The sequence below is a fragment of the Rhamphochromis sp. 'chilingali' genome (genome assembly GCF_963969265.1).
Source record: "Rhamphochromis sp. 'chilingali' genome assembly, chromosome: 19".
NCBI classification, from domain to species: domain Eukaryota; kingdom Metazoa; phylum Chordata; class Actinopteri; order Cichliformes; family Cichlidae; genus Rhamphochromis; species Rhamphochromis sp. 'chilingali'.
This window is the reverse complement of record NC_137946.1, coordinates 12,655,682-12,683,412: the sequence shown is the minus strand read 5'-3', so window position 1 is coordinate 12,683,412 and position 27,731 is coordinate 12,655,682. Positions and strand designations below refer to the sequence as shown.

The following is a 27,731-nucleotide window of genomic DNA, read 5'->3' as shown; positions in this document are numbered from 1 at the left end:
TTTGATGAATTTTTAAATTTACTGTTTTCAAAACTTAAAAAAGCAAACACAAAAAATATTAATTTTTTTGATTAATATTGCGAATTACAGTCATTTACTTACATTCACAAACAGAAAAGAATAATTTAAGTGGTCGAATCATTTCAGTTCAGATCAGAATTTTTTTGTTTTAAATGAGTTTTTGTCAGATTTCTAAAAATATTTATACTTACTTGCATAAATAAATTTGTTAAGCACTGCATATTGTTGATATCCAGCTAGAAACAAACAGGCCACAGATGTAAATCAAATTTTTAAAGACCAAGTGGCCAAAGAGGAATTGTGTTTATTTTTTAGATATATTTTAATAAAACTATAAAATATTAAATCCACCATGTTTTAATGTATATATAGATTTTGATCACTTTTGGGTGGCATGGCTTCTTCCATCATCTGTAAACAACACTGCCGCTACAAAAGCAAAATCAGAGCTACCCTCGACCTGAGCTCCGAATGTGCTATCCAGGTTTGCAGCTGAAATTGCTATAAAAATGTATTAATGTTTTCATTCTGTGCTGTTGTGACAGGGTTAATGCCTCTAAAGTGAGTCCAGTGTAGACACCATTATAGCTGAGATGAATAATCAGGCAGTAATAGCTTCCACCATTAAGGTGTTTATGACAGCATCCCTCCAGAATCTCTATAAAGCACGTGGTTCAGTACATAGACATAGTTTCACCTACTTTTTTCATACAAGAGCAAAGGATTGATTGATGTGATTAATATAGAAATTTTCTTTAGTCTTGTGTGTAGTTGCTGTCAGATATTGCATGTTCAACTTTTCAGTCAATGATCTACCTCTGATCACTTTCCAATGATAAACCACGGGCTAGTTTGTCTTCTTCTGTCGATCCAGGAATTTTTGTCTTCTGTCGGCGGGTATCTCTTCTAAACTGATCACATGAGTGCATTCCCTGTAATAGGAAACACACCTTTTTATGCACCGTAAATTGGAACAAAGAAAACAACAAGCAACTTTGATTGCAGTAACTTTTTCTTTAAAATGATCAAAACGGATTCAGTCGGACAAATTGCATCTATTAACATGTGTAAATGACAGAACCATTCTCTTACCCTGGAAGGTCTCGAGGATCAGGCAGAGGTTTGGTGAAATCCTCTTTACCCACCAACCAATAAGTGGTCTCAATACCTTTTCCCTACAAATAAACAATCATCAGCAATCAGTTGCTAAGAGCACATATCTAATGCTTCAGCAGGTGTAGAGGTTAGCGTCCCTTTTCATTTTATTTACCTTTAACTCTGTCAGACCTCTGACATCAATTTTATATCCAAGGTTCAAGCTCTTCAGGACATCAACTGTGCTTTGGTTGACATGGATTCTGTAAGCTGTGCAAATACAGGTGAAACCTTAGCTTTGGTACAGGTACACAGTTTAATATAAAATCTTGGGCTTGGAGCATTCCTGGGTTTAAAATGACTAAGTCTACAAGACTGGGCAGAAAACAGACTGTTCTTCTGAGGTTAAGCCACTTGGTGGCAGCATATTACCCATCAGTATAATCATGTAGCACATAACTGTTACTTTAGATTAAGTTTGACTGAAACTACCACTGATAAGTTGAATGTGAATGTTTTTCAATACAAATTTTTAATTACAATTATTTACTGAGAACATTATTAAATGAGAGGGGGTTTTTTTTTTCTAAATTTCCTTTTCTTTTTTCCTTTTTTAAATTACAGGGCATTTACTAAATGTGTGCACCTTGTAGAAGGTTGCCAAGAAAAACTTGGTCATTGACGGCATTTATTCCGAAACTTTAAATTGGCCTCTAATTCTGCTGATAGCCTTAAAGGATTAGGAAGGACTCCTCACTCAAAGCCCTATTTAGCTTCAAGCAGCATGCACACAAATTGAAAGACACCTGACCTCCCTCCCACTATTCCAGCATTAGAAAAAAAGAAAAAGAGAGCGAAAGAAAGAAACATGTGGTTCATACAATCATGCACAAGACACTCACGCAATGCCGTGGACTCCATTCGAGATGCTGTGTTGACAGTGTCTCCAAACAGACAGTACCGAGGCATCGTAAGGCCGACTACTCCTGCTACAACTGGGCCTACAAACAACAGTACATATATTCCTCCATAACAATACCTTAAATATTCTTTATACTGGTATGCTTTTAAGCCTTTTTCTCTACAGTTTCAACCCAATATATAAAAATATAGCTCCTGTGCACATAAAGAAAGTCACAGTATAGAATCACAAATCCAGAGTATGCAGTGTGTTAATTGGATGACAGCACTCTAAGTGGATAGTGTTTTACTCTTCCAGGAATAAGCTTCAGACACAGATAAAGGAGGTAAAAATGCCTCCTCGTCATTGCAGCTTTAGTCCCTGTGGTTCTATTTCTCTGAATTCCCTTTGGATTTAATTTGCACGGTTTTACTTTTTACGCATGTATTTGGCTTTTATAAACAGGTGTGTGGATAGATCATTATTGACCTTTTTCTTCAGATTAAATTCTAAACCCAGAATTTTTTTTATAATTATTTATAATAATAATAATTTTTTCTTTCATCCTGTCTCTCTCTTCCCAACCGGTCATGGTAGATGGCCGCCCCTCGCTGAGCCTGGTTCTGCTGGAGGTTTCTTCCTGTCAAAAGAGAGTTTTTCCTTCCCACTGTTGCCAAAGTGCTTGCTCATAGGGGGTCATTTGATTGTTGGATTTTCTCTGTAAGTATTATTGTAGGGTCTACCTTAAAAATATAAAGCGCCTTGAGGCATCTGTTGTTGTGATTTGGAGTTGTATAAATAACATTGAATTGAATTTCACAGCACGCCCAGTAAGGAATCTTCGTGAGAAGCTTAAAGCTTAAATCACACATTCAGGGTTTGTCACATCACAGAAAGGATGAACACATTATTTACCACTGTGCAGGCCAACACGTATTCTGATTTTGAGATCAGGCATGTGCCTCGCCTTGAAGGTTCCAATGCAGTGGAGGATGTCAAGAGACATGTTGGCCATTTCAGCTGCATGGCGATTGCCGTTCCTGTTGGGGACCCCTGATGCTACCATGTAGGCATCTCCAATAGTTTCCACCTAGAAGAGAAAAAGAGGAGAGTTGAACACAAACTGATACCATATAAGTCAAAAGCTTGGACACACCCTCTCATTCAGTGTTTTTTCTTTATTTTTACTACTTTCTACATTGTAGACACATCAAATATATGAAGCAAGATATATGGAATTATGTAGCAAAGACAAAATGATAAATAACTCTAAATGTGTCTTATATTTTAGATTCCTCAAAGTAGCCACTCTTTGCTTTGTCAACAGCGCTGCAAACCCTCGGCCTTCTCTCAATAAGCTTCATGATGTAGTCACCTAAAACGGTTTTCACTTCACAGGTGCGCCTTGTCAGGGTTCATTTGTGGAGATTTCTTGCCTTGGGACCATCAGTTGTGTTGTGCAGAAGTACACAGCTGACAACTGTTGGAATTCATATTAAGGTAAGAACCAACCAGCTAAGTAAAGCGAAACGACAGTCCATTATTTTAAGAACTAAAGGTCAGTCAGTTCAGAGCAGTCACAAAAACCATCAAGCACTACGACAAAACTGCCTCTAATGAAGACCGTCCCAGAAAAGGAAGACCAAGAGTCACCTCTGCTGTTGAGGATAAATACATCCGAGTCACCAGCACCTCAGATTAGAGCCCAGATCAATGCCGCACAGAGTTCAAGTAGCGGGCTCATCTCTACATCAACTGCTCAGAGGAGACTGCACGAATCAGGCCTTTATGGTCAAATAGCCGCCAGTCGCCCTAAACCCAATCAAGATGGTTTGGGATGAGATGGACTGCAGAGTAACAGCATGAGGGCCAACAAGTGTTCAGCATCTCTGGGAACAGTAAGCAAAGTAAGCAAAGCATGTCTATTTTGAAGAATCCAAAATATAAAACATGTTTTAACTTATTTCACACTTTTCTTTTCTTCACTACATAATTCATATGTGCTCATTCATAGTTTTGATGCCTTCAGTCAGAATCTACAATGTAAATAGTCATCTAAATAAAGAAAAAACATTAAATGGGAAGGTGTGTCTTTGATGATGATGATTACATATCTCTGGGTAGCTCCTAATTTTTTCCCAAAAGGATGACAATAAAGGAATAACAAAGGAGCTACAGGAAAGAAATGACATGGCTACAATAACACATCAGTTATCAGTTAAATCTATGTCGTTTCTAGTAAACTTTGATTGGTCATTACATAAATATATTCTATATAATACTGTAATATAATATAAAATACTATATATATATATATTACATTTTGTTTTCCAGGACAGATGAAGGAAGCAGCAATGGAGCATAATGGCATGTAACATGGGGAAACGAACCATGGGAGGTGGAGCAAAGGCTCAGCCTGAGTGCAGCTACCTGGGTGACATTTATGTCATGTGTTGGTATTTCAACATTCACCTTGTAGACATCATGCAGCAGAATGATAGCATCAAAAAGTGAGTAGAGGTCATTGAGTAGGTTGACCACCTCAATGGGTTCGCTAAGAGATGAAATGGTGGAGAAGCCCACAATGTCACTGAAGTACAGCGTGATCTGATTGAAATGCTCTGGTTTGACAGGCTTGCCTGTCTTCAGTGCCTGGGCCACAGACCTAAAGGAGAAATGGATAAGTGGAAAATGAAATGTTCAGGACATACAGACGATTACAGACATTCAGCTTTAGTCCTTATTTCTAAAAACATGTGCAAGAACTACGTATCAATATGGAGTCAACAGTTTAATACAGATCTGTTTCTATATGTTCTTTTATGACTATATGACTAAAATAAATTCAGCTTTTTGTTTAATGAGACAACTGAAAAAAATCTCATCTCATAGTTTCTGAGCATTGCTTAATGGTACATTTATTAATGTTTCAACAAATCAGAGAATAACTGGAATACACCTGAGATATTTCTGTATAACTCCACAAATTTGTCTCAAATAATTTCTACAGTGTGCAGCAAGCCTCTGAACCAAGAACTGATCCAGCAACAGCTTGAGGTGTTGACTGATCTGCAAACCCCAGAAGGTAATCATGTTTAAAACTCAATACTTATGGCTATGGAGTCAATACTGTCATGTCTTTCATGTGCTAATGAAAGCTGATGGAAACTCACTTGGGCAACATCTGAGCCACCAGATTGTCAGTCTTCTGCCTCTCCACCTCCAGCTCCTCCGTCCTCTCTCTGATCAGATCCTCTAAGTTGGAGGAGTACTGTTCCAACATGCGCAGCATGGAGTCAATGATGTTGGTTTTCTTTCCCTTGGTGATGCTCTTGAACTGTCACATGGAGAGAAAAACTCAGCTGTGTCCACCTAGCTACAGACTAACATGTGAAAACATACAAACATGTGTTTATACCTGTTTGAAGATATCATCAAAGGTCGGCCTCCGCTCTGGTTCTTCGCTCCAGGCCTGTTTCATGACCTGTATCACGTCCACCGGGGCCTCCTCCACTGATATGACAGGCCGACACAAAGGCGGAGGCTCCTTGACCTTGTTGATAATCTCTGTCATCATACACATAAACAAAAAACCCGCCCAGGCAGAAACATTAGTGCAAGATTTAGTTTACCCAGTCTTGTCAGCTAACTGTGATTTAAACTGTTAATGAAAAGTACTAAAAGTAGTAGCATATTACTTACCTTTGGGAGGCATGTCCAACATGCAGAAAGGTGCAGAGCGGGAGATGACCTCCTGGCAAACAATGGAGAAACTGTAGACATCACCTGCAAAAGTGCCCCTCCTCCTCTCACTAGAACTTCGCAGCAGCTCAGGAGCCGTCCAAAGTAGATCTTTTTTTTTTTTTATCAAGTGCACAGTTAGTAAAAAATGATACATGCAAACAAAACTTACAATAATAATTATTACGTGGATGTGCATGCGCATGCACTCACCCTCTGGCTTTTCATCTGTGTCAATATTTTGGACAATCCAAATCTCATTGAACCCGTAATCTGTCACCTTCAGCACAAAACGCCCATCTACCACACAGTTACGGGATTTGAGTCGACCGTGGATGATATCGCGATGGTGCAGGTACTTCATACCCTGATGCCAGTTTGTAGAAATGTGTGACAAACATGGTAAAATAAGAAATGAAACACTGACAGATCACCTCATAGATCTCTTACCCGGATCAGATCCGATAACAAGGAAGACTTGAACATCCAGTCGAGACGCACTTCTTCATTGCTGAGCAAATCCTCCAAGCTGCCCCTGGTGCAGTGCTCGATCACAACACCAAAGATCCCAGAGTCGAAGAACAGCCCCAGTAACAGATTGAGGTTCTCGTGCCTCATTTCTCTGAGCTGAGAAGCAAACAGTGGCAATATTAGATATAGTTCACTGTAGCTTTTGTGATCAGGGTGTTAAGGCAAATTCAGATGACCAAATGGTTTCTGGCTACAGTTAAGATTCAGTTATCCATTAAATAACATATTTTCATTTACCTTGACAAAGACATTCTCAGTGCTGTTATAGACGTTTGATACTGATCCAGCAGGGCATTTCTTCAGCCAAACCCAGTCACCCTGGCATTTAAACAAACAACAAAGTCATCGTGACACCAAAAACATCAAAAAGACTTCAGCTTCTAAACATTGTACTGAAGTTTACTGAATGTGAACATCTGACTCTCACCTCAAAAACAGCAATATTCGAGCTGTCTGGCGTGGACGCCAAGTAGCTACGGCCGGACACTGAGTGGTGAGGCGTCTTCATATCCCCCTGGCTTTTTGCTATACTGTCATCATTTAGCTTCTGCTCACACACAGGGTTCAAAGAGGATGTGTAAACTCAGAGTAAACAATGTGCAGCTTTCATACAGTCCATACTACTGTAGGTATGTAGTGCGTGCATTTCAGAGAGAAGCCAAAGACAGCAGTATTGATTCAGCACAGAACTCACCCGCTTGCTGACTTGGGTATTGATGAAGACCAGGTCATCAAGGGTCAGGACCACCTTGGTCGATCCGCTACTGTGGCCACCACCTCCAAAGCTGAACCCAACTTTGCCATCTCTCCTGAAAAGACCGAAAACAATCATTACATATTTTCCAAGCTACACAAGCCTGAACAAAATCAGATACATACCTGTAGCGAAGAAAGATGTTTACTAAAAATCCAATCAACGAAATGAACATCAGGAAAAGCAAGAAGACAGCAACCGAATTTATGCCTTGGGAGAGAACCACAAAGATAGTTTGAATGCACTAAAGTCAGCATTGGCTTATTTTTAAATTTGTTTTTAGCAATGGCACTACAAGCACAATCACCTCCAGTACAGGCAAAGTATGGGCTAAACCAGCAGGTTGAGTCTTTGTAGGGAGTGCTCCCTGCAAAATGGATTGAACGGCCAAGATATTTCAAGCCCCCGCTCTTGCTGTCCGTGTGAGAAGCATGAAGCGAATGAGTGGAGTACAGGGTGTTGCCAATGCCGCTGTAGTCCAGGACCACATATTGAGCTTGCATGCCTTCACCGTTCCTGCCAGCCCTCAGGGGCTGATTGAATCCTTCAAACTCAAAGCCACCCTCGCCATCGGCCAGGATCCGACCAGTTACCCAGTGGCCTTCTCTATCGCGGGCCTGCTCAACAGCCATAGCTGTGTAGTACATCATATTGTAGATGGTGCCAAAGAATGGAGAAACCTTAAAGAAGGGACAGCACAGTAGCCATTTAAACTTCAGATTTGTGTCTTTTTCCTATCCTTCGAGATTTGTCTTTTACTTTCTGTCATTTCTTAATGAAGTAGATTCTTATTAGATGTTCTCACCTGCTCTGGGGGAGTGCTGGTACGTATTTCATAGCTGTCCTGTGCTTGTTTGAAGGCCTCGTAGAAATTGCGTTCACCAGAGTCCATGGTGATAGTTAAAACTCCATCAAAGGCTTTCCGGAGCTTGGTGTCATTGCCCAGCATATAGTAGGGTGCATCATTGTAGGGTAGTGAGTAGAGAAGGGTGTCGTAGGGAATGAACACATAGCCACGATCAATCATGCGCATAGCCGAGGCTGTTGTCAGAAGTTGGTACTGGGCTTGGCCACCAATCAGGACTGAGGGCATGCACATGATGACCACTAGAAAAGTAAAGTTTAAAGACAGTTTATAATCCCAATTCATGTGAAATATAGCATGTGCAGGCTTTGTAACTCTATGAGGTCTGATTAGCTTAGTTACTCTACCCTAACCTGAACCCCAACCCTATGTTTTGGAAATTAAAGGAAAAAAAAGAATATTCAGATATCACATCACAGTCGTTTTGTTCAAGTTGAACTGTGTTTTTTTAGCAACTCACCTCTGACCCGGTCTGTCTCCCGCACTTTTGTCAAAGCTGCCCGAGGCCCTTCTTTGTTGTTCTCCATTGTGACCACTGGTTTAACAGGCAGGCCAAGGGCCCTAAGTGAAGAGGCCAGCTCATGCCCTGTGGCTTCCCACAAGTCTGACTCCTCTGAGATTATGGCCACGTGGGCCCACCGAAAAAATCGCAACACTGTAAAAATTACATGAGAGGAGAGTGGCAGTGGCCTCATGAAACTAGGATACATATGTCCTTTATTCATATTGGGTTTGAGGCAGGCCCAGGAAAGATGCCCAAGATCCCACTCTTTGGCATACAAAGCAGCTGAGGAGCAGTAGCCTGGGTTGGCTGGGCCCAAGTAAGCAGCTGCATAACCTTTCAGCCCAGCAAAGCGAGCCAGGGCACGGGATGACTGGCAGTCCTCATTGATCAGCTTGTAGTCATACCAGTAGCCTTTACTGAGGTAGGTGTTCTTGTTTATGCGGTTGATGGCAAGGCTGGCAGCCAAGTCAGGGAGGGCTTTTGAGTATAGTACGTCACATGTCCAGGGTCCAACTAGAGCCATTGTGAAAGTGGTTGCAGAGGCTTGATGGGGAAAAAATGAGACTATGAGGAAGGGCAAAAGAAGCCAGTTCCTCCACCAGCTCCTGGTGTGTTGCAGGGCAGATGATAGCAGCTGCGGTCTGGATGATAATGACCTTTTTGACAATGATGACGATGCTGAAAAAGATTCAAATCGACTACATCCGCTGAAAGTGTCTGTCCATATATGTTTTTTTCTCCTCCCTTTTATGAAGTTGTGCTGCCATCGCGGGTGGTAGGAGAGGTTGTGCAGACAGCAGGGGTCTATGTGTTGTGCCATTTTCTCACACAGCTGTTTAGATGCTTCACACACAGAAGGCTAGTGGTGGCTGTTTAGCGTGAGAGTTTCTCTGTAAATGGGAATGTCTCCCTCTAGTCCAAAGCTGGACAGGTGACAGCACGACTCCAAGCCATCACTGCCAACGAAAAAAAAGGTGGAAAGCATGAGAAATGTTGTAGAACGACATTTAATCTGATCTGTGTTTGGGTCCTCTGGTTTTAAAATGCATCTATCAACACATAAGCTAGCCTCACATCCCACTGCGATGTTTTATTTAACAGAACATAATGTTGAATCTAATTAGTTATCCATCTGCTTCGGTGATGAAATGGTGCCCAGTGTCCCTGTCCTGTTCCTCTGAGAATTAATGGCATGTGAGTAACAAGCTGATTAGCTCTGCCCAGGCCATGCAGTTTTAAAGTGCAAAGCTTAGCTTAGCAGGCCGTACATAGGTGATTCGGGTTCACCTTTAAGAGACACATAAGCTATTTTCTAATTTTTAACTGGAATTTCTGGCCAATACAAACTGAATTTATTGAAATAAATGTAAAGTATCCTATATAAGTGTTAACACAACTGGAAATTCAATATATATTGCAATTTGATAATTCACATTTTTAGTGGTATTAAGTATGAGCACTGACAGCAGAGCAAAAGGCCTCAGTAGCTTGCTTCTGGTGGTGTTAGAAAACAGTTTGGAAATGTTCCCATACATATTTTTATATACATAAATAAAATATGTATTGGAACATAAATATAAAAGATTTAGTCATCATCTTAACCCTGTAATGTCAAGTGTATCATATTTTATACATGAGTTTTTGAGACCTTTACAGCGTGATTTTAACCCTAACCCATTTATATGTTAAGCAATAAATTCCACAATAAAGGATGAATGTAGAAAAAAATCTTCAAATTAAAGCTCAGACATGCATGCAAAATATTTTTATTTTATTTTTTTATGTGTTGTCTGTTTTTGTCAGAAGATTTAAGAAACACTCCAGCTTCAAACACATATTTTTTTTGGGAATTATTTCATGCTTTAAGCTTTAAATGCTAAAAGTGTCAGATTACTTTAAAAAAAAAATAAATAAATAAAAATAAAGGTAAATCACAGAGAAGTTAAAACTCTTCTAAATTAGATTTCTTGATAAACAAATGTTAAACTACAAATTTCAGTGTTCTTAGCCTGTCCTAAAGCTAAGTTAAAGCACATGAGTAGCAACCATCAAGGCTCCTGAAAGTGGCTAATGCTGACTTTGGCTTATCAGTTGCTAATATCTTAAGAGGAGCAGGGACTAGAATGTACTAAGCTTGTTCTGATATGCCACTGAAAATTGCATCATTTTATTGAGTTAAATACCCCAAAAGTCTATTTCAAATTCAAAGACAGATCTAGTTTACAAGAGAAAAGTCAGTGCTTGAAATTTCCGTGGCCTCACCTATACAGAAGCGGCTGATGAACACATTCCTTTCATTAATAGTGACCGACCTATGGAAGAGAATTCAATAAAATAAATGTTACAAGAAAATAAATTCTGACCTGGAGCAGTTTTTCTACAAAGGAGCCATGTCAGGGTTGCAGTTTGTCCTTCAGCACCATCCGAGCTCCAGGTGGATTAAGAATACTAAAGCACCCAGCAGGAGCAGTTACCTGTGGTCCTTTGTTGAAAAAAACTACCATATGTAATCCAAAAGTCACGTGAAGTAAAAAGTAAACAAATAAATAAATAAAATCAGCTATCTCCACTTGTACCTAAAGTTCCCAAAGACAATACTGAAAATGACACATATCCACATTTCCAGTAGCTTAGCCTCGCTTTCGTTCTTCCTGTCCCTGGCTTGGATTGGGACCAGTCTGAAAGCACTGAGTAATGGGATGGTGCGTGAGAAGAAGCGCAGCTCTGATCCAGAGTTTGGATTGGCTAAAAATAGACTGGCAGACAGCTGGGGACAGTAACAAGTAAATGGAAGAAAGAAATGGAAGAGTGAGAAGGACTGACAAGCTTTGACTTCTTAACCTTCCTTAGCTTTTAATCCACGGTGTGGAAAGAGAGTGTGTGGGGGGCGGGAGTAGAAGCACATCCACTGTCTTTTGCACTGTGTGCTAACTGAGGTGCTGATGTAATCTAGAAATTATCACATTCACAAATTAGTTGTAAAACAACCTAAGCCATCCATCAGTCCTTAAGTATTTTAAAGACTGATGGACAGTCGGACCAATCAGAGCCGGGATGAACTGGTGAGAAAATAGTGCTTCACAATGAGCATGACCAAGAGATGCTCAGATTATATAAGTATATTAAATCAGTCTTAGGTATTAGGAAAGCATAAAGACAAGAGAAGGTATAATATCCCGTGCAGTACTCCTCATACAGTGGGGCAAAAAAGTATTTAGTCAGCCACCGATTGTGCAAGTTCCACCACTTAAAATGATGACAGAGGTCAGTAATTTGCACCAGAGGTACACTTCAACTGTGAGAGACAGAATGTGAAAAAAAAAAATCCATGAATCCACATGGTAGGATTTGTAAAGAATTTATTCGTAAATCAGGGTGGAAAATAAGTATTTGGTCAATAACAAAAATACAACTCAATACTTTGTAACATAACCTTTGTTGGCAATAACAGAGGTCAAACGTTTACTATAGGTCTTTACCAGGTTTGCACACACAGTAGCTGGTATTTTGGCCCATTCCTCCATGCAGATCTTCTCGAGAGCAGTGATGTTTTGGGGCTGTCGCCGAGCAACACGGACTTTCAACTCCCGCCACAGATTTTCTATGGGGTTGAGGTCTGGAGACTGGCTAGGCCACTCCAGGACTTTCAAATGCTTCTTACGGAGCCACTCCTTTGTTGCTCGGGCGGTGTGTTTTGGATCATTGTCATGTTGGAAGACCCAGCCTCGTTTCATCTTCAACGTTCTCACTGATGGAAGGAGGTTTTGGCTCAAAATCTCACGATACATGGCCCCATTCATTCTGTCCTTAACACGGATCAGTCGTCCTGTCCCCTTGGCAGAAAAACAGCCCCATAGCATGATGTTTCCACCCCCATGCTTCACAGTAGGTATGGTGTTCTTGGGATGCAACTCAGTATTCTTCTTCCTCCAAACACGACGAGTTGAGTTTATACCAAAAAGTTCTACTTTGGTTTCATCTGACCACATGACATTCTCCCAATCCTCTGCTGTATCATCCATGTGCTCTCTGGCAAACTTCAGACGGGCCTGGACATGCACTGGCTTCAGCAGCGGAACACGTCTGGCACTGCGGGATTTGATTCCCTGCCGTTGTAGTGTGTTACTGATGGTGACCTTTGTTACTTTGGTCCCAGCTCTCTGCAGGTCATTCACCAGGTCCCCCCGTGTGGTTCTGGGATCTTTGCTCACCGTTCTCATGATCATTTTGACCCCACGGGATGAGATCTTGCGTGGAGCCCCAGATCGTGGGAGATTATCAGTGGTCTTGTATGTCTTCCATTTTCTGATGATTGCTCCCACAGTTGATTTTTTCACACCAAGCTGCTTGCCTATTGTAGATTCACTCTTCCCAGTCTGGTGCAGGTCTACAATACTTTTCCTGGTGTCCTTCGAAAGCTCTTTGGCCTTGGCCATGGCGGCGTTTGGAGTCTGACTGTTTGAGGCTGTGGACAGGTGTCTTTTATACAGATGATGAGTTCAAACAGGTGCCATTCATACAGGTAACGAGTGGGGGACAGAAAAGCTTCTTACAGAAGACGTTACAGGTCTGTGAGAGCCAGAGATTTTCCTTGTTTGAGGTGACCAAATACTTATTTTCCACCCTGATTTACGAATAAATTCTTTACAAATCCTACCATGTGAATTCATGGATTTTTTTTTCACATTCTGTCTCTCACAGTTGAAGTGTACCTCTGGTGCAAATTACTGACCTCTGTCATCATTTTAAGTGGGGGAACTTGCACAATCGGTGGCTGACTAAATACTTTTTTGCCCCACTGTACAGGAGACATTTTGTTACCAGAACAGCAACGTGTCACTCACTCAAATATACACATAAAATCTGTGCTGGGGTGAAACCTTCACTTTCAGACAGAGAGTTGTTTTCAATCTTTGCTCATCATGCACACCTTAGCATGACCTTGGTGAGAAACTTTGGCTCTAATGCAGCTGGCTGTTTTATCATTGATGCCCACTTTAAATTATAGAAATGCTACTGACCTCTTGGGTCTCGAGTCTAACAAAGGCAACTGTGTCTGTAGCTCCATATAACCCTGCTGCTTTGCATTACCCCCTTCTTACATTCAGTTCAGCTCTGTTTTATTTATACCACACCACTTGGATACATATGATATTACAATAATGTCAAAGGAAATATGACAATTACCTTTGTGCATTTCACAAACTCTCACCAAGTTAAATGTTGGTGGCAAGCTTCTTCTACCCTTAAAGTGGAGTGGAAAACCCATCACAGTGGTGCTGTACAGCCATCAAACTCATATCAGGAACATGCAGCTCCTGATCAAGATGTACTTGCAGATGGACAGGGAGGAAAGAGACAAGACAGACAGAGAGAAAGAGGACAAAACACAAACCACAAACTTAAGCCTCGAAAACATTAAGTTACGTTAACTTAAGAGGGGTGAACTACACTAACTTGTTTATTTTGAGTTTGCAGTGCTCGAGTAGGATAAGTCATTTGAAGTTAATATGGTACATCCAAGCAAAAGTTAATTACACTTCATACAAATCCTCTGTTAAGCAGATATTACAGTAGCACACACTGAAAGCAACATTATGCAGCCACAAGAGGTCTAAACACAACACAGCTGAAATAATAATCATGAGCCCCGTGAGTTTTTGCATTTGCTATTGCAGAAGTATTACATAATTCGTAAAAACAAGCACAAATTCAGTAAATTAAATGAAACAAGTTTGCACAACTGCACTGCTCTGTAGGCAGGTGAAATGTGCAGATAACTCAGTGTAAGCAACTAAACCTTTCAATTAGCATGGAATAAGTGAAATGCAATCAATTGAATCATGGAAATACTTTAAATGTCCTTCTTTGGATCAAGTGAGTGCACTGTACAAATTAGCACAGTGGCATTTATAGTGTATGCCACGAGTGCATGTTTATAACATGAAATAGCTACATTTATATGGAGTGAGCCATCGGATGGTTCAGCGTTCAGGGAGCTGGTTACATGCTGATCAGATAGCTGAGCTCTGCTTCCCATTCTACTTTTGGAAATTGTAAGACCAAGAAGTGCTCTGTTAGGATAATATGGGTATGTGAGGTCTTGAAGAACCTGGTCATTCAGGGTTTTAAATTTGAGGAGAAGGATTTTACACCAGTTTTTTCAATTTTTGGAAGTGTGCTCAGCAATTTCACTATGGCACTGCTGACCAGTCAGAGCATCTCAGAGTTATATAGGAGCAGGTTGATGGTAAAGAATTACAAAAGAATTAACAATGCACGGACTCTGGCATCACTCTGAGACAGGGTTCTTAAATTAGATATTATTGCACAGATGAAAGAAGGTGGCCCCAAAGAGTTGTTTTATGTTATCAAGGACTCCAAACTTCTGCTATCACCAAACACATGAACCTTTGGACTACTGACTCATCATCTACTCAAACAAACTGTCAATAAGACAGAAAGCAGCATAGTGTGCTTCCTATAAACCCAATGGTACTTTCCAGTTTCAGTAATAAATCGTTGAGATCACTGGCATTAAATAAAATGATTCTCTTGTCCATCAGTCTTTAAGAAGATTGTAAACTTTCACCAGTTCTGTTTAAACTGTTTCTCTGACAGAAACAATTCACGACCATTTGCAACCATTTTTTAAAGGATTTCAGCTATACTGGGGCAGGATTTAGGTCGATAAGTGGCTGAAACGCTTGGATTGAATGAAGCCTTTATTAAGTAGAGGTTTAATTACATCGGCTTTACAGCCTGTGAAACCTAGTTTGTTGATAATGCTAAAACGTACCTGTAATTTTTAAAAAATATTATCATTAAGCCAATTACACCTGAGATTTTTCTTAAATAGCTAGAACCTCACCTGTTAAAACAGCAAATGACTCGAGCAAACACTACTTTCTGTTTGACTGAGGCACTTTTTTCATGCAGTTTTGCATCATATTGTCCATGCAAGCCACTGCAAAATTTGGAATATATGCCTGACATAGTAGTTAGAGTCAAAAGATCAACATGAGCGCAATACATGTTTAAACAGGGAGATGTCCTGGGTGAACTGGTGCACAAAGCTTAAAACATCTGAATGTTATCTGTGGTAAGCCACTCACAATCTGCAGTGGCTCTTAAGCGCATGCAGCATGTTCAGTTCACTGCAGCCCTGCAGCTGGATTTTTAAACTAATAAGGAGGAAGGAAAACGTCACATTTTAAACATAGTATCAACAAAACAAAGACGCCCAAAAGTGATGCTCAAACACATCACCCTCTGCTGAGGCCGAGTACTGTGTCGGTGGTCTCTCCCATATGCAAGTGTGAGGATACGTTTGTTCTGTAATTAGATTAGTCAGGTGAGGCTGTGCTAAACTGGCTCCCTGCAAGCCTCTTAGTGACATGGCCAACAGCACTGACAGAAATCACTTCAAAGCAAGGTCAGACACACGGTCAGCCCAGTTGAGCGAAGAACCTGTTTGGCCTACAACAGGAGATGCAACGCTGCACAGTGCTAACAGAAGGGCATCAGCACTTCTGATCAGTAACTTCCTGACTAATTTTAGTCCTAACGCTCTTTTTGTTTGGAGCCTAACACACAATTTTACCCATGTTGAGAGGGTATAAAAGGTCAACAGGACACATTTGGAAATGACTCAGTATTTTTTAGTCTTAAGCAAACATGTAGGTCTTAAGCTGACAGTATGAAACTGGCACATTCGCGGTCACGTGGTTCGCAAAGCTGTGTGTTTCTCGGAATTACTTTCTCTCGTGAAGCAGTTTGTCACAGTAAATTATTCATACTCTGGGAGGGCCTGTGGGAGGAGCAGTAGAAAAGCTTAGACATTTGCCTCTTATGTGACCTCACTTAATTGCTGAATTCATTTGGGAGCCTCTGCAAGTGACATCACTTAGTATTTTCAGGGTCAGAGGATTTGAGCTATGAGGCAGGGAATGCTTGAACAGCATTTGAGAACGTCACGTAAAATGTGGGTTAGGTAACAGGAAACCTCCTGTGACTGTCTGAATACACTGTCCTCAGTGAGCTGCTTCTGATCAGAGAAATGCATGTAGAAGATGGACACACACAGTGATATAAATACAAAAGTCTGTTATTATTGTTGTTGTTAACATGTGATTTTTATTTTTTTTAATTTTGTTTTTTAAGTTTTAACATTTACTCTTGGTTCAAGTATAAATTGTTCAAAATGTAAGTCATATATTAAATAGAAGTATATTGACATCAAGTAGTCCCAGCAGCTCTCTAAGTTAAATTACTGTATCTGTCAAAAGCAGCAATGACCTGTAAAGATACTGCAGCGCCCTCTGCTGGTTACTTGTAGTTTTTTCAAAGCGACACAACAGAATTAGTTGCATATCGACAGAGGTGGGTAGTAACGAGTTACATTTACTCCGTTACATTTACTTGAGTAGGTTTTTGAAAAAAATGTACTTTTAAAGTACCTTTTTTGCACGATACTTTTTACTTTTATTTGAGTGCATTTGTGAAGAAGAAACTGTACTTTTACTCTGCTACATTTGCAAAATTCGACTTGTTACTTTTTAAAAAATAATTAGTTTAACACATTAGATAACATGCCGTCAGTGGAGTTTCCGGTAACTTTTTTACCAATCAGATGTGGCCATGCAGTCACATGATCAGTTTGAAACTGTGGCAGACAGAGCAGCCCAGGAGTTTCAAAGTAGCAGCAGAGGTGGGTCGAGTATCCAAAAATTGTACTCAAGTAAGAGTAGCATTACTTTAAAATATTATTACTCAAGTAAAAGTGAAAAGTAGTCTTCAAAAAAGTTACTCGAGTAAGAGTAAAAAAGTACTTGGCAAAAGGACTACTCAAGTAGCGAGTAACTGTTTGAAATGTCCGATTTATTTTATAAATAAATGCTATCAGACAAACAAAATAAATAAATACACAAATTTTAGTATTTTCAAAAGGAATATATGTAAAAAGATCAACAAAATAAGGCACAACAATTCTAATTTCAAGATTTTCACAACATTTTTCAAACAAGCTTTTTTCACCAATACCTACAGTAAATAATATAAATATATAAACAGTGCAAACAGAGTATGCTTGGGGAGTGTGATCGTGTGTACAGCGTCTCTTTATGTCTGTCTCCACGTTGGTTGAGTGTGGAGTAAGTGCATATGAGAGCATGAGGGTGGGAATGGATGTTTGTATATGTGTGTGCCTGTATGTCTGTGTCTATATGTCAGGTTGGGTGTCAGGCGCCACCTCTCTGGGGACATCTCAGGCCCTCCAAGGTTTGGAGGCCTATCTCCCCCTACCACCACTTCCCCTGCCAGTGGCGGACTCCCTCAGACATCGGTGCGTTGGTGGTTCTTTGTGTCCGGGGATGGGCGTCCAGGTACACACCGGCTCACTCCTTGGCGGCCGCTTATCGGGGCCTGGAGCCTGGGGCTTGCTCGGGCCACTTCGGAGGTGGGGTGCCCCCGGCCTCTCGGCCTGGGGCTCGGTCACTCAGGCACGGCTGGCTGCCGGCGGAGCTCACGGGCGCGTCACTGCAACTCCCCCTGGCTTCTGCTCCGCGGCTGCTGAGTGAGCCCTCATCTGGGACTCTCCTCAGCTCTTTCTGGGACAGTGGCGCGGCTGCCCCTCTGTTGGTCTTCCTTGGTCTCTTGTGTTCTGGGGGCCTCTGGATGTCTGAAGTTTTGATCTCCTCCATACCTGCTTCATGCCCTGAAGGACGGGGCTGTGGCCCCCCCACACCCTCTAGCAGATCATTACATGAAGGAACCTTTTAAAAAAAAACAAAAAAAAAAACAAGCGCGTCCATGCTCACAGGTGTACACACGGGTGATCACACCCACAAACTACACCCTTTTTGGCTCCTACCTCAAAGCACACTGTGTTCTGTTGATCTTATGTGCTGCACAATAATGTTTAACATTTAGTATTTACTGTCATATTCCCATATATCATTGTGATGTTGTTTATTCTATTACTCTTGTTCTCTTCTGCTTGCTTTCTTTTTTCTTTCTCAGCAGGTGATCCAGGTGATTGATATATGCATTTTTTTTCTCTGCCCGTTCTGTTGGTTTTTGTCTTTTGCCCTTCTCCCCTGTCCCTCTTCTCAGCTGTTTCTCTTTCCCTCTTTCTTTCTCCCCTTCTTTCCCCCAGTCAAGTCTGTCCCGTATTCAGTAAGTGAAAATAAAATAAACAATAAAAGGTGAATCAAATGGACCATTACGGCAAGGCTGGGATGGTCAATTTGGTAAAGTAAATCCGTTGGGCATCTTTCTTTGCCTTTAGACAACAATTCTGATGGCAAAAGAGCCAAACGGGACAAAAAAAACAAAAAAACCCAAAAAAAACCCCCCCAAAAAAACCAGTGCAAACAATTTCCAGTGACAAGATATGCTGTAAACTATATATTCATTTTTGCTCCAAATGGCAGCAGCCTCAGAGAAAACATTAGAACGAGGCAACTTCAACATATGTACATACAAGGCAGCTCAGTTTACCATAAATTGTATGGGTGTGCATCTATTTCTGCAGATTTAGCAAAAATGTGCCATTTCTTAACTCAGTGAGATGATGGTTAAGCTTCAGCAGCAGTTTGCTCTCAAGGTTCTTTCTGTGAAGCTCTAACTGTTTAGCAGTGAACAGGAGTCCTGCATGACTGAGATGTCCTTCACAAGCTCCAGATGCAGGAAGAGCTGTATTGATTTTGCTCAACAGCTTCTTGCTGTGAGGAACGCCATGCAATAGATCCACACCTACAGTGAATGGACATGAAAAGAGACTACATGTTGCTTTTTTATATACAGTACAGATGTATAATTATGATTAATTTGCAGTTCTTGTTGGTGAGACATGTGATTTTATTTTATGTTACTTCAGAATCAGAATAATTTACTAATACTCAAGGAAATTATGTGGGTTACAGTTGCTCCAAGACAGTAACAGACTAAACTAATTATGTAATACAATAGGTTGCAGAATTTGAAATTTTAAAAACAGGACTAATATAACAAATTGCTCAATCATAAATATCAAGAAGACTGACAAGAATATTACAGAGGTGAGAATATATATGACTGACATTTGACTCTAAACTGTGAACTTTGGCATTTGCTATTTTACTGTAGAGCATGTGCAAAAGGGTGTAACTATTGAAGTGTTTACAGTGTATTAGATGGAGGAGTTGTACAGGGAGATGGCCACGGGCAGGAATGATTCCTGTGGTGCTTTCTGGTAATCTCAGTCTCTCGCTGAACGTGCTCCTGTGACTAGCCGGCACGTCATGGAGTGGGTGGGAGGTATTATCCACCTTTGTCCTCATCTGGGACAACATCCGCCTCTCAGACACCACCTTAAGGGAGTCCAGCTCCGTCCCCACAACATTACTGGCCTTGCAGATCAGTATATTTAGTGTGTTGGCATCAGCAAACCTCAACCTTCTGCCCCAGCATGCAACAGCATAGAGGATAGCACTGGCCACAACAGACTCATAGAAAATCCTTAGCATTGTCCGACATAACTTTTGGTCAATCTGAAATACCCTTTGGGTATTATAGTACAAATGAACTTTAACCATCCCTCAGTTTTGCTACTATACTTCCAGATTGCTGTTAGAACTATTAACAAGTATCTCACATTTACCTCTATAAATGTGACCGCTATAAAAACTGAAGTTTTGAGAATTCACCCCAAGATCAGATTGTGAAATGCTCAGGTAAATTCAAAAACACATCTCAGATAGCATGTTAAATGTTAAAGTTCATGACAGTACAGTTAGAAAAACATTGAACAAGCAGGGCTTGTTTGTGTTGCAAGGAGAAAGCCTCTTCTCTCAAAAAAAAGAGCATGGCAGCACAGCTTAGGTTTCCAAAGTTTCATCTGAACAACCACAAGAATTCTGGAACAATGTCCTCAAGACCAGTGTGGAGATGTTTGGCCACATTTGGAGAAAACCAAACACAGCATATCAGTCAAAACACGTCACACCGACTGTCAAACATGGTGGTGGAGGCGTGATGATTTTAGCTTGTTTCGCAAATCCCAACCTAACTGAAATGTTGCAGCGGCACCTTAAGAGAGCTGCCCATAAATGAATCCCCACAAACCTAAACAAACTGAAGCAACAAAGCAAACAAAATGAATCCACACTGATGTAAGACACTAATAAAGTCACACATAAAACGTTGATTTAAACTTGATGTTGCTAAGTGGTTCTACACAATACTGAATCATCTGTAGCGTGTGTGTTGTTTATATGGGGCTAAACTTTAGCTCCATATAAACAACACACAAATGGAGTTTAATTGAATTTTTCACATGTTGGTAACTGAACCTGAACAAACCTGATCGGGGACACAGTAGTTTATGCTATTTCTGCTAAAACTTAGTGTGAAAGTGGGAAAATAAGTAATCTTGAATGCATATAGTATTTTTTTTATGGTAGAGAGGGGTTAGTAATGTAAGACACACTTGTAGAAATATGAATTGACCCATTTTTACACAAAACACACTTTATTTTGCCACGGGGAGTCATTATGGCTCTGAACACTGCAAGTGACCCAGTTCAATTTTTTATCATTTTAATGATAGCAGCTTGATCACAGCTCTAAATATGCTTGTGTAGCATTTATGGGCTATCACATGTATTGTTGCTCAGACAATTATCGAGAGCATTTTGAGTTTATCAGTGTACAGACGTTGGTTGTTGCATGAATGGATGGGACTGTTTCTACTGACAATAAAAGGTGACAGATTGTAACTGCAGCTGAGATTCATCAGCTGTCAGTAGCTGTCACAACTACGTTATTGCTTTTATCTGCACTGACACCATTTGATGAGTCGTACTTCCAGGCTTTTGACGATTAGATTCACATGTGATTGCTGTTAGAACCTGCTGCATCCTGCAGCGCGTTAAAGGGAAATCCTGACATTTATACGTACCATACAGGACTCGGGTTACAGAAAGAGCTGTATATTGGAGAAAGTAAGCTTGGGCTTGAAGACAAAAATAAAAAACAGAAACACTACAACTGCAGCATGTTTGAAAGACATCTTAACAAAAAACTTTGCATTTTGTGCCATCGGACATGACAGTTACAACTAAGAGCTTTCCCTTGTCGTTTAGCATGCTTACGATCAACTGCAACTTGATGTTTTTATGTTAAGTGAACAAACTCTTAATAATATCATTATGAAATTATAGTGTACAACTCTGTAAAGACTCAAAAGCTTAGGTGTGCTTCCAAAAAGTGGTCTGTAATGGAGGTTTAGGGCCATATGTGTCCAGCAGGGTCACCTTTCATGACAGCAGCATTCAATCAGGGGTGGGGTAATGTGGAGGAGGAGGGGCGTTACAGATAAACAGTTTTCACTGCCCAAAGTTTGGCAGTTGAGCCACTTTTTTGGCATTTTGTACTCTGAGCTAGAAGCAAAGGAGCTCTGCAACAAGATGTTGTTTGCTGACCTACTGGCCATCATTGGAGGAATGACTGTGACTTTCTACCTTCTGAAAATCACTTGGAGATGTTGGTGTGGATTTAGAGAGTTTGTTTTATCATCAAAATGGCAAGTGGACTTGAGAACATACGGACAATGGGCAGGTAAGGTTAAAGAAGAGGAATTACAGCGTACTCTTCAAATGTAACAGTGCCAGCTGTGGCGGTTTTAGGGTCAGGACTGCAAAGCCCTGGACATGGTACCTCTTTTCTTAACATTTTTATCATGCCAACTCTCAGATCATCACAGTGTCTTCGGTTTACATAGAACTGACTGGTTTGCAGTCAAAATACATGTGTTATCTGCTGCTATGTTGGCCGCCACACAAATCTCTAAGCTTATCTGGGACAGGTCTATCTATCCCCAGAGCACAAACTAAACAAGGAGAAGAAGCGTTTAATTTTAATGCTCCACGTATCTGAAGCAAACTCTCAGAGAACTAGAGGCCTGCTGCAGCACTCCGTTCATTTAAATCAAGGCTGAATACTCTGAAATCACATTCTTACATTCCACTTGCAACTTTTACTCTTGTGTTGGTTACATTTCCTCCTAAATGCTTCTAAAATTACATTGTTACTTTGGAATGACTCGTTGAGATGAGGCATGCAAATAAAGTTGCATTTGAGGTATATGTTTATCTGCACTAAATACAAAATAGTCTAATTCTACACGAGAATCTGTAACTGGATCTTTTTTATTAATAGATACAATTTTGCCCATGTTTTGACTGCTATTATTCCAGTAAACCTATCAGATGATACTGATTTTTATTATTCTGCTTTTTGATATCCTCTGTCAACTAGCAATCTTACTAGTTGGTTATCACTACATTCACAGTAATGCTGGTTGTGCCGTACTGCTGATCAGAAATAATGGAAGTTTCTGCTTTGAATCCACATTTAAAAATGTATTTTTGTATAAGGAAAGCAAAACACATTATCTTTGTCCACAACAAATCCATGTTTAAAACTCCTGCTGGGTTTGACAGGAGTGTTGAAAGAAATAAAACTGATCTGACGTTTTTCTGCTTTCTCCTCTGTGCAGTTGTCACCGGTGCCACATCTGGTATTGGTAAAGCTTATGCCACTGAGGTGAGTCATCAGCTCCCCTTAACAATCGCTCTCTCTCACACACACACACACACACACACACACACACACACACACACACACACACACACACACACACACACACACACACACACACACACAGCTATTTTGTAGCCGAGACTTTCTTTTGTTACGTTTGTCACTTCTTTTCATGGAAAACAGAAAGTTGTGAATTTCAGTATCTTATAATGTAGCTGCGTTATTACGATGGAGTTTTAGGTAGTGTGTAGTCATGCAGCAATTAATATCGCCTCATGATGTACTGTTGATGTGATAATCATTCTTGCAAATATATTTTTGTTCACGCAGTGTGAAAAATTATCAATTTTACAGCTAGCTTATAAATAAGTTTTCACAGTTAATAAAATTGTTGATAGTAAACTCCAAGACCAAGACATGTGTTTTTTAAGTTCAGAATTATAAAACAATTTGACTGACTTTGTCTCCTTGTTGTGTGACAGCCACAAACTCTCTCTTTTTCTCTTCCAGCTGGCACGAAGAGGCCTGGATATTGTTTTAATAAGCAGATGTGATAACAAGCTTCAAACTGTTGCCAGAGAAATCGGTGAGTTCAAGGAAAATACTACTTTCTGCGGCTATTGAGACAAAATAATCAAAAATATATTGTTTGTTTTCGTCAGAGGGTGTGTATGGAAGAAAGACTCAGACCATCCCAGTGGACTTCACACATGGCTACAGTATCTACACTGCCATAGCCAAGGAACTACAAGGCCTGCAGATTGGAATTCTGGGTAATACATACCCACCTACTTTCCAACTTGCCTTTTTCTTACATACTTACTTACTGAAGCTGCTAATTTTGCATGTCCTTATGCCACATAGTTAACAATGTGGGAATGAACAGTACTGACTGTTTTGCCTATTTCCTGGAAATACCGGATGCTGAACTGGTAAGCGTTGTCGTGTTTTAATGTTATTAAACAGTTAATGAACTGTTTAATATATTTCTTCTGATAACAATCCTTTTTTCATTTTCTGTGTTTTTCTGACCAGAAAATCACTCAAGTGATCAACTGTAACATACTGTCAGTCCCTCAGGTGAGAGGTCTTTGTGGGTATTTCTGAGTAATTTTCACAGCTTTCTCCAATAAATAACCACTGATTGATACCTAAATGAGTTTATGTTGTCTCAATTCAGATGACCAGACTGGTTCTCCCAGACATGGTTAAAAGGTAAAGACAGAAACATTCAAATTTAAAGTGATTATTAGGTAGCAAGGTATGGGATGATGTAATGGATGTCTGCCTTCCATCTTTGACCCAGAGGAAAGGGGCTGATCATCAACATCTCGTCTATGACAGGTGTCCATCCACAGCCTTTGTTGACGCTTTACTCTGCCTCCAAGGTGCTGTTTCAGTATGACGTACTTGCACTCATTGTTTCAGATATACGCTGACCCCGTCACACTGTAATGTTTTCTCACTGGCACACGGTTTGATGATGCTCACTTGTTGGTTTGTCTGTTTTCTTCTTTATTCCAGACTTTCGTAACATACTTCTCTCAGTGTCTCCATGCAGAGTACAAGTCAAAGGGAATTACTGTCCAGGTAAAGTGTGCAACTCTGGTCAAATTTCAAAATTTAATTTTTTTTTTTTCAGTTAAAAGCCAAATAACTCTGGCTCCCTTAATCTCTCCTCAGTGTGTGGCTCCCTTCCTGGTGTCCACCAACATGACAAAAAATGTGAAAGTGAACAGCTTCATGAAGAGCGCTACAGCGTTTGCTCGTGAGGCTTTGAACACCGTGGGTCACTCCAGCTGCACCACTGGCTGTCTATCACACGCAGTCCAGGTCAGTTATAAAGTGCTAAACTGTTATAGCTTAGAAATGATCCCCTCCAATACGTTAACATGTCACTTTTCCAACAACTTACAGAATGCGCTTCTTACAATGCTCTTGCCGGACTGTCTTCGGATGTCGACATTCCTCATTAGGAAACTACGAAGCTCATGCAAGAAAAACGATTGGACCGGTGAAAACAGGGAGTAGTCATGTGACTCCATCTGCACTGATATTGAGGTTGTTTTTTTTCTGCAGGAGAAAATTATCACTCAAATATTACTGAATTACTTCAACTCTATGGTGAATAAAACCCATTCACGACTGTTTTAACTCTTAGACAACAAACTGGTTTCACCGTTTTACCTTAGGCATGTTGACATGGTCAAGATGACCTGATGACGTTCAGAATAGGGATGAAAGGTGATCTGTGTGACTTTGTATGTGGCTTGGTTTGCTTTCAATCAAAGGGTTATTTCATACCCCTGAGAGAGTTTGATTGCTCTTTCATACAAATATGAAAAAGTAGTAAACTGATTACAGTAGGGGTTGGCAACCCTAGGCATGCGTGCCACAGTTGGCACGCAAAGGGTTAACTGATGCCACGCCCATAGCTGGACTGGCCGTCAGGCATACCGGGCATTTGCTCGGTGGCCCGGTGACTTTTTTTTTCTCTTTGTAACTGTATAAACAATGAAAGGTGGTGGATTGGCCAGATGCTGGTCGGTGTGTAAAAATAACTCAGTTGTTTGGTGGTGGCTGTCAGGGCAGAGACGTTTAAAGGGGCGGGTGCTTAAAGCTAAAAAGGGGCACATTGAACCAGGCTGAATAACAACAACACACATTCATCAAGAATCTAATATGGGTAACAAGGCAAAGCAAACGTAGCCTATGTTTTACCTGATGGGTACAATGTTGCTGTTAAGGTGTTGCTGCTGCTCCTGCTGCTGATAGTGCTGGAGGGCAGGGCTGTGCTGATCTGAGACTGTAGACATTAAAAACTCCATAGGAGAGATGGTAGCTGATTAAACAAGTGTCATGAGATAATAACAAAATGCAAAGATTGGTGACAGCGCTTGGAACCATAAGGCAACAAAAAACTGAGAAATAAACTAGACTGTGAATCACTCTTTGCTTCTCTTCTTCCTTCCATCCCATCATTTCATATATCACTCTCCACTTGCTGTCCATCTGAGAACAAGGCACAACTTGCTATTGCAATAAACTATTATTTAATTATCCACACTTAACAACTCTTACACTTAATCTATAATAAAATGATGACAGAAAAATGTTATAGAAGCAAAACATTTCAGTTGTGCTTATTATTTTTGTTTATACTGGAATATCTCTCCAACAACTGGTACATGTGTTAATGTTACCTGTGCTCTTTGTAATCCAGCTGCTGAGGGATCCATTACCTTTAGTAGCCTCATACAGCTCCTACTGTTTCCTCCTCATGTCCTTACCAGGCATGTCTGGACAATGTTATATCATGAGTAATAATTTAAAAATCCATATACATAAAACACACACATGCACACACAGTGACATTTTAGACCTTCTTCAGAATACTGTATATACTGTGGGCACAAGTTTCCATCATGGTGCTGATCCAGAATCCTTCCCTTATTATTTATTACTAGAGCTACAATAATAAAGCAATGAGGGGAAAAAAGTAATAAATATGAAATAATGTATTTATGATGATTCCATTTGTTTCACTATCCACTCTGTGCAGGGAGAAAGCTTATTACATTTTTAAACTGTAGAGATACAATAATTTTGCTGCTGTAAAATCAGCATTTTGTCTTATTTAAAATATAAATCTAATATAATCTGTTTCTTAATGTACGTTCTTTAAAATACAGCGTGTGTTTTTTAAATATTATAATTATAATCATTATTATGTGGACATGCATATTAGATCGTTTTTTAGTGAAATATAATCCCCCCAGAAAGGCAGGAAATGCTCTGTAACTTACTTTAAAACTAAATATGTTCCCTAAAACGGTGACAGAGCTACAGACCCATGACAGCCTTACCCAGTGAGCTAGCAGCTATGACCAGCACTACTTGTGCAGTTAGGACAGGTAATGTTTGTCGCGCTGTTGCACACACAGCACGCTCGTTTGTTTCAGTTCGTCAGTTGCCACAAGACAGCTTACCAACGTGTACGTAATAAGCTAATACTCCTGTGTGCTATACACTACAGTGTACGCTGTACACCTACTTACTGGTTTTGTCGCATCAGTCTGTGTCTCTGAGTTAACTTGTGTTTCTCCTACAGCTCCGGACCGCAAAAAATGCGCGTGCTCTTTGTGAGCTCGTTCCCGGCTCGTAACCAGCGCGTTCTGCGATCATTGGTTAAATGAGATCATGTGACTGATACAAGCCAGATCCTTTTATTTAGCAAAACTGTGATTAATAGTTAAATATTATTGTTGAGGGGCACAGACAGGACTCCGCACGCACACACACATATAAAAAGAAATAATTAAAAAAAAACAAAAAAACAATTGCCTCAACAAAAGGGCACTTTGGGCACCCATCAGGAAAGGGGCGGGTGCTCAAGCCCCTTCCGCCCCCCCCCCTCTGCACGTGCCTGGTGGCTGTGGTGGTGCTTCCTCAGATTCAGTAACATTAGCAAGTGGTGGAGGCCAGCAGGTGGATGAGAGAAAGGGGAGGCAGGAGGAGAGACCCAGGCGGCCGCCGGTCTGAGTGACAGGTGAACTGAACTTCAGGTAAGAAGTTATGACCTGCAGTCCATCTGGGTCAGATATAAACCAAGTTTAGGTGGAGTTTATTTTCGTTTTGCTGACTTTTTACAGTCAGTTACAATAACTCTTACTGCGTACTAGCTAGCATGACGGAGTTTCTATACAGCTGGGTGGGTGCTTTGATGGTACTAATA

General features: G+C 40.5%; 2 protein-coding genes across 2 annotated transcripts; one reads left to right on the top strand and one right to left on the bottom strand.

Annotated features, from left to right (window-relative positions):
- Positions 1-27,172, bottom strand: gucy2d (guanylate cyclase 2D, retinal). The gene is made up of 23 exons (XM_080867547.1): positions 27,055-27,172; positions 26,200-26,295; positions 25,718-25,818; positions 13,601-13,745; positions 10,676-10,725; positions 8,369-9,369; positions 7,849-8,150; positions 7,351-7,723; positions 7,169-7,253; positions 6,984-7,098; positions 6,717-6,836; positions 6,527-6,607; positions 6,209-6,385; positions 5,972-6,125; positions 5,720-5,869; positions 5,436-5,584; positions 5,191-5,354; positions 4,490-4,682; positions 2,933-3,107; positions 2,019-2,117; positions 1,292-1,386; positions 1,114-1,196; positions 1-953 (listed from the first exon to the last, which is right to left on the bottom strand). Exons 6-23 carry the CDS (start codon positions 9,231-9,233, stop codon positions 869-871), a joined length of 3,465 nt encoding a protein of 1,154 aa, XP_080723673.1. The 5' UTR covers positions 9,234-9,369; positions 10,676-10,725; positions 13,601-13,745; positions 25,718-25,818; positions 26,200-26,295; positions 27,055-27,172; the 3' UTR covers positions 1-868.
- Positions 19,185-25,718, top strand: hsd20b2 (hydroxysteroid (20-beta) dehydrogenase 2). The gene is made up of 11 exons (XM_080867548.1): positions 19,185-22,012; positions 22,953-22,999; positions 23,507-23,582; positions 23,659-23,769; positions 23,861-23,928; positions 24,032-24,076; positions 24,177-24,211; positions 24,303-24,384; positions 24,521-24,586; positions 24,680-24,829; positions 24,914-25,718. The coding sequence occupies exons 1-11, from the start codon at positions 21,745-21,747 to the stop codon at positions 25,025-25,027; spliced, it is 1,062 nt and encodes a 353-aa protein (XP_080723674.1). The 5' UTR covers positions 19,185-21,744; the 3' UTR covers positions 25,028-25,718.
- Positions 27,173-27,731: the final 559 nt, after the last annotated feature.

Bases quoted from the DNA above. Each gene is read 5' to 3' on its own strand.
- hsd20b2 (XM_080867548.1), top strand. From the start codon at position 21,745: ATGTGGAGGAGGAGGGGCGTTACAGATAAACAGTTTTCACTGCCCAAA. The intron at 22,013-22,952 runs GTAAGGTTAAAG...TCCTCTGTGCAG, and splicing joins AACATACGGACAATGGGCAG to TTGTCACCGGTGCCACATCT. The intron at 23,770-23,860 runs GTAATACATACC...TATGCCACATAG, and splicing joins CCTGCAGATTGGAATTCTGG to TTAACAATGTGGGAATGAAC.
- gucy2d (XM_080867547.1), bottom strand. From the start codon at position 9,233: ATGGCACAACACATAGACCCCTGCTGTCTGCACAACCTCTCCTACCAC. The intron at 7,254-7,350 runs GTGATTGTGCTT...TTCTCTCCCAAG, and splicing joins ATACTTTGCCTGTACTGGAG to GCATAAATTCGGTTGCTGTC. The intron at 5,355-5,435 runs GTATAAACACAT...TCCATGTGACAG, and splicing joins TTGATGATATCTTCAAACAG to TTCAAGAGCATCACCAAGGG.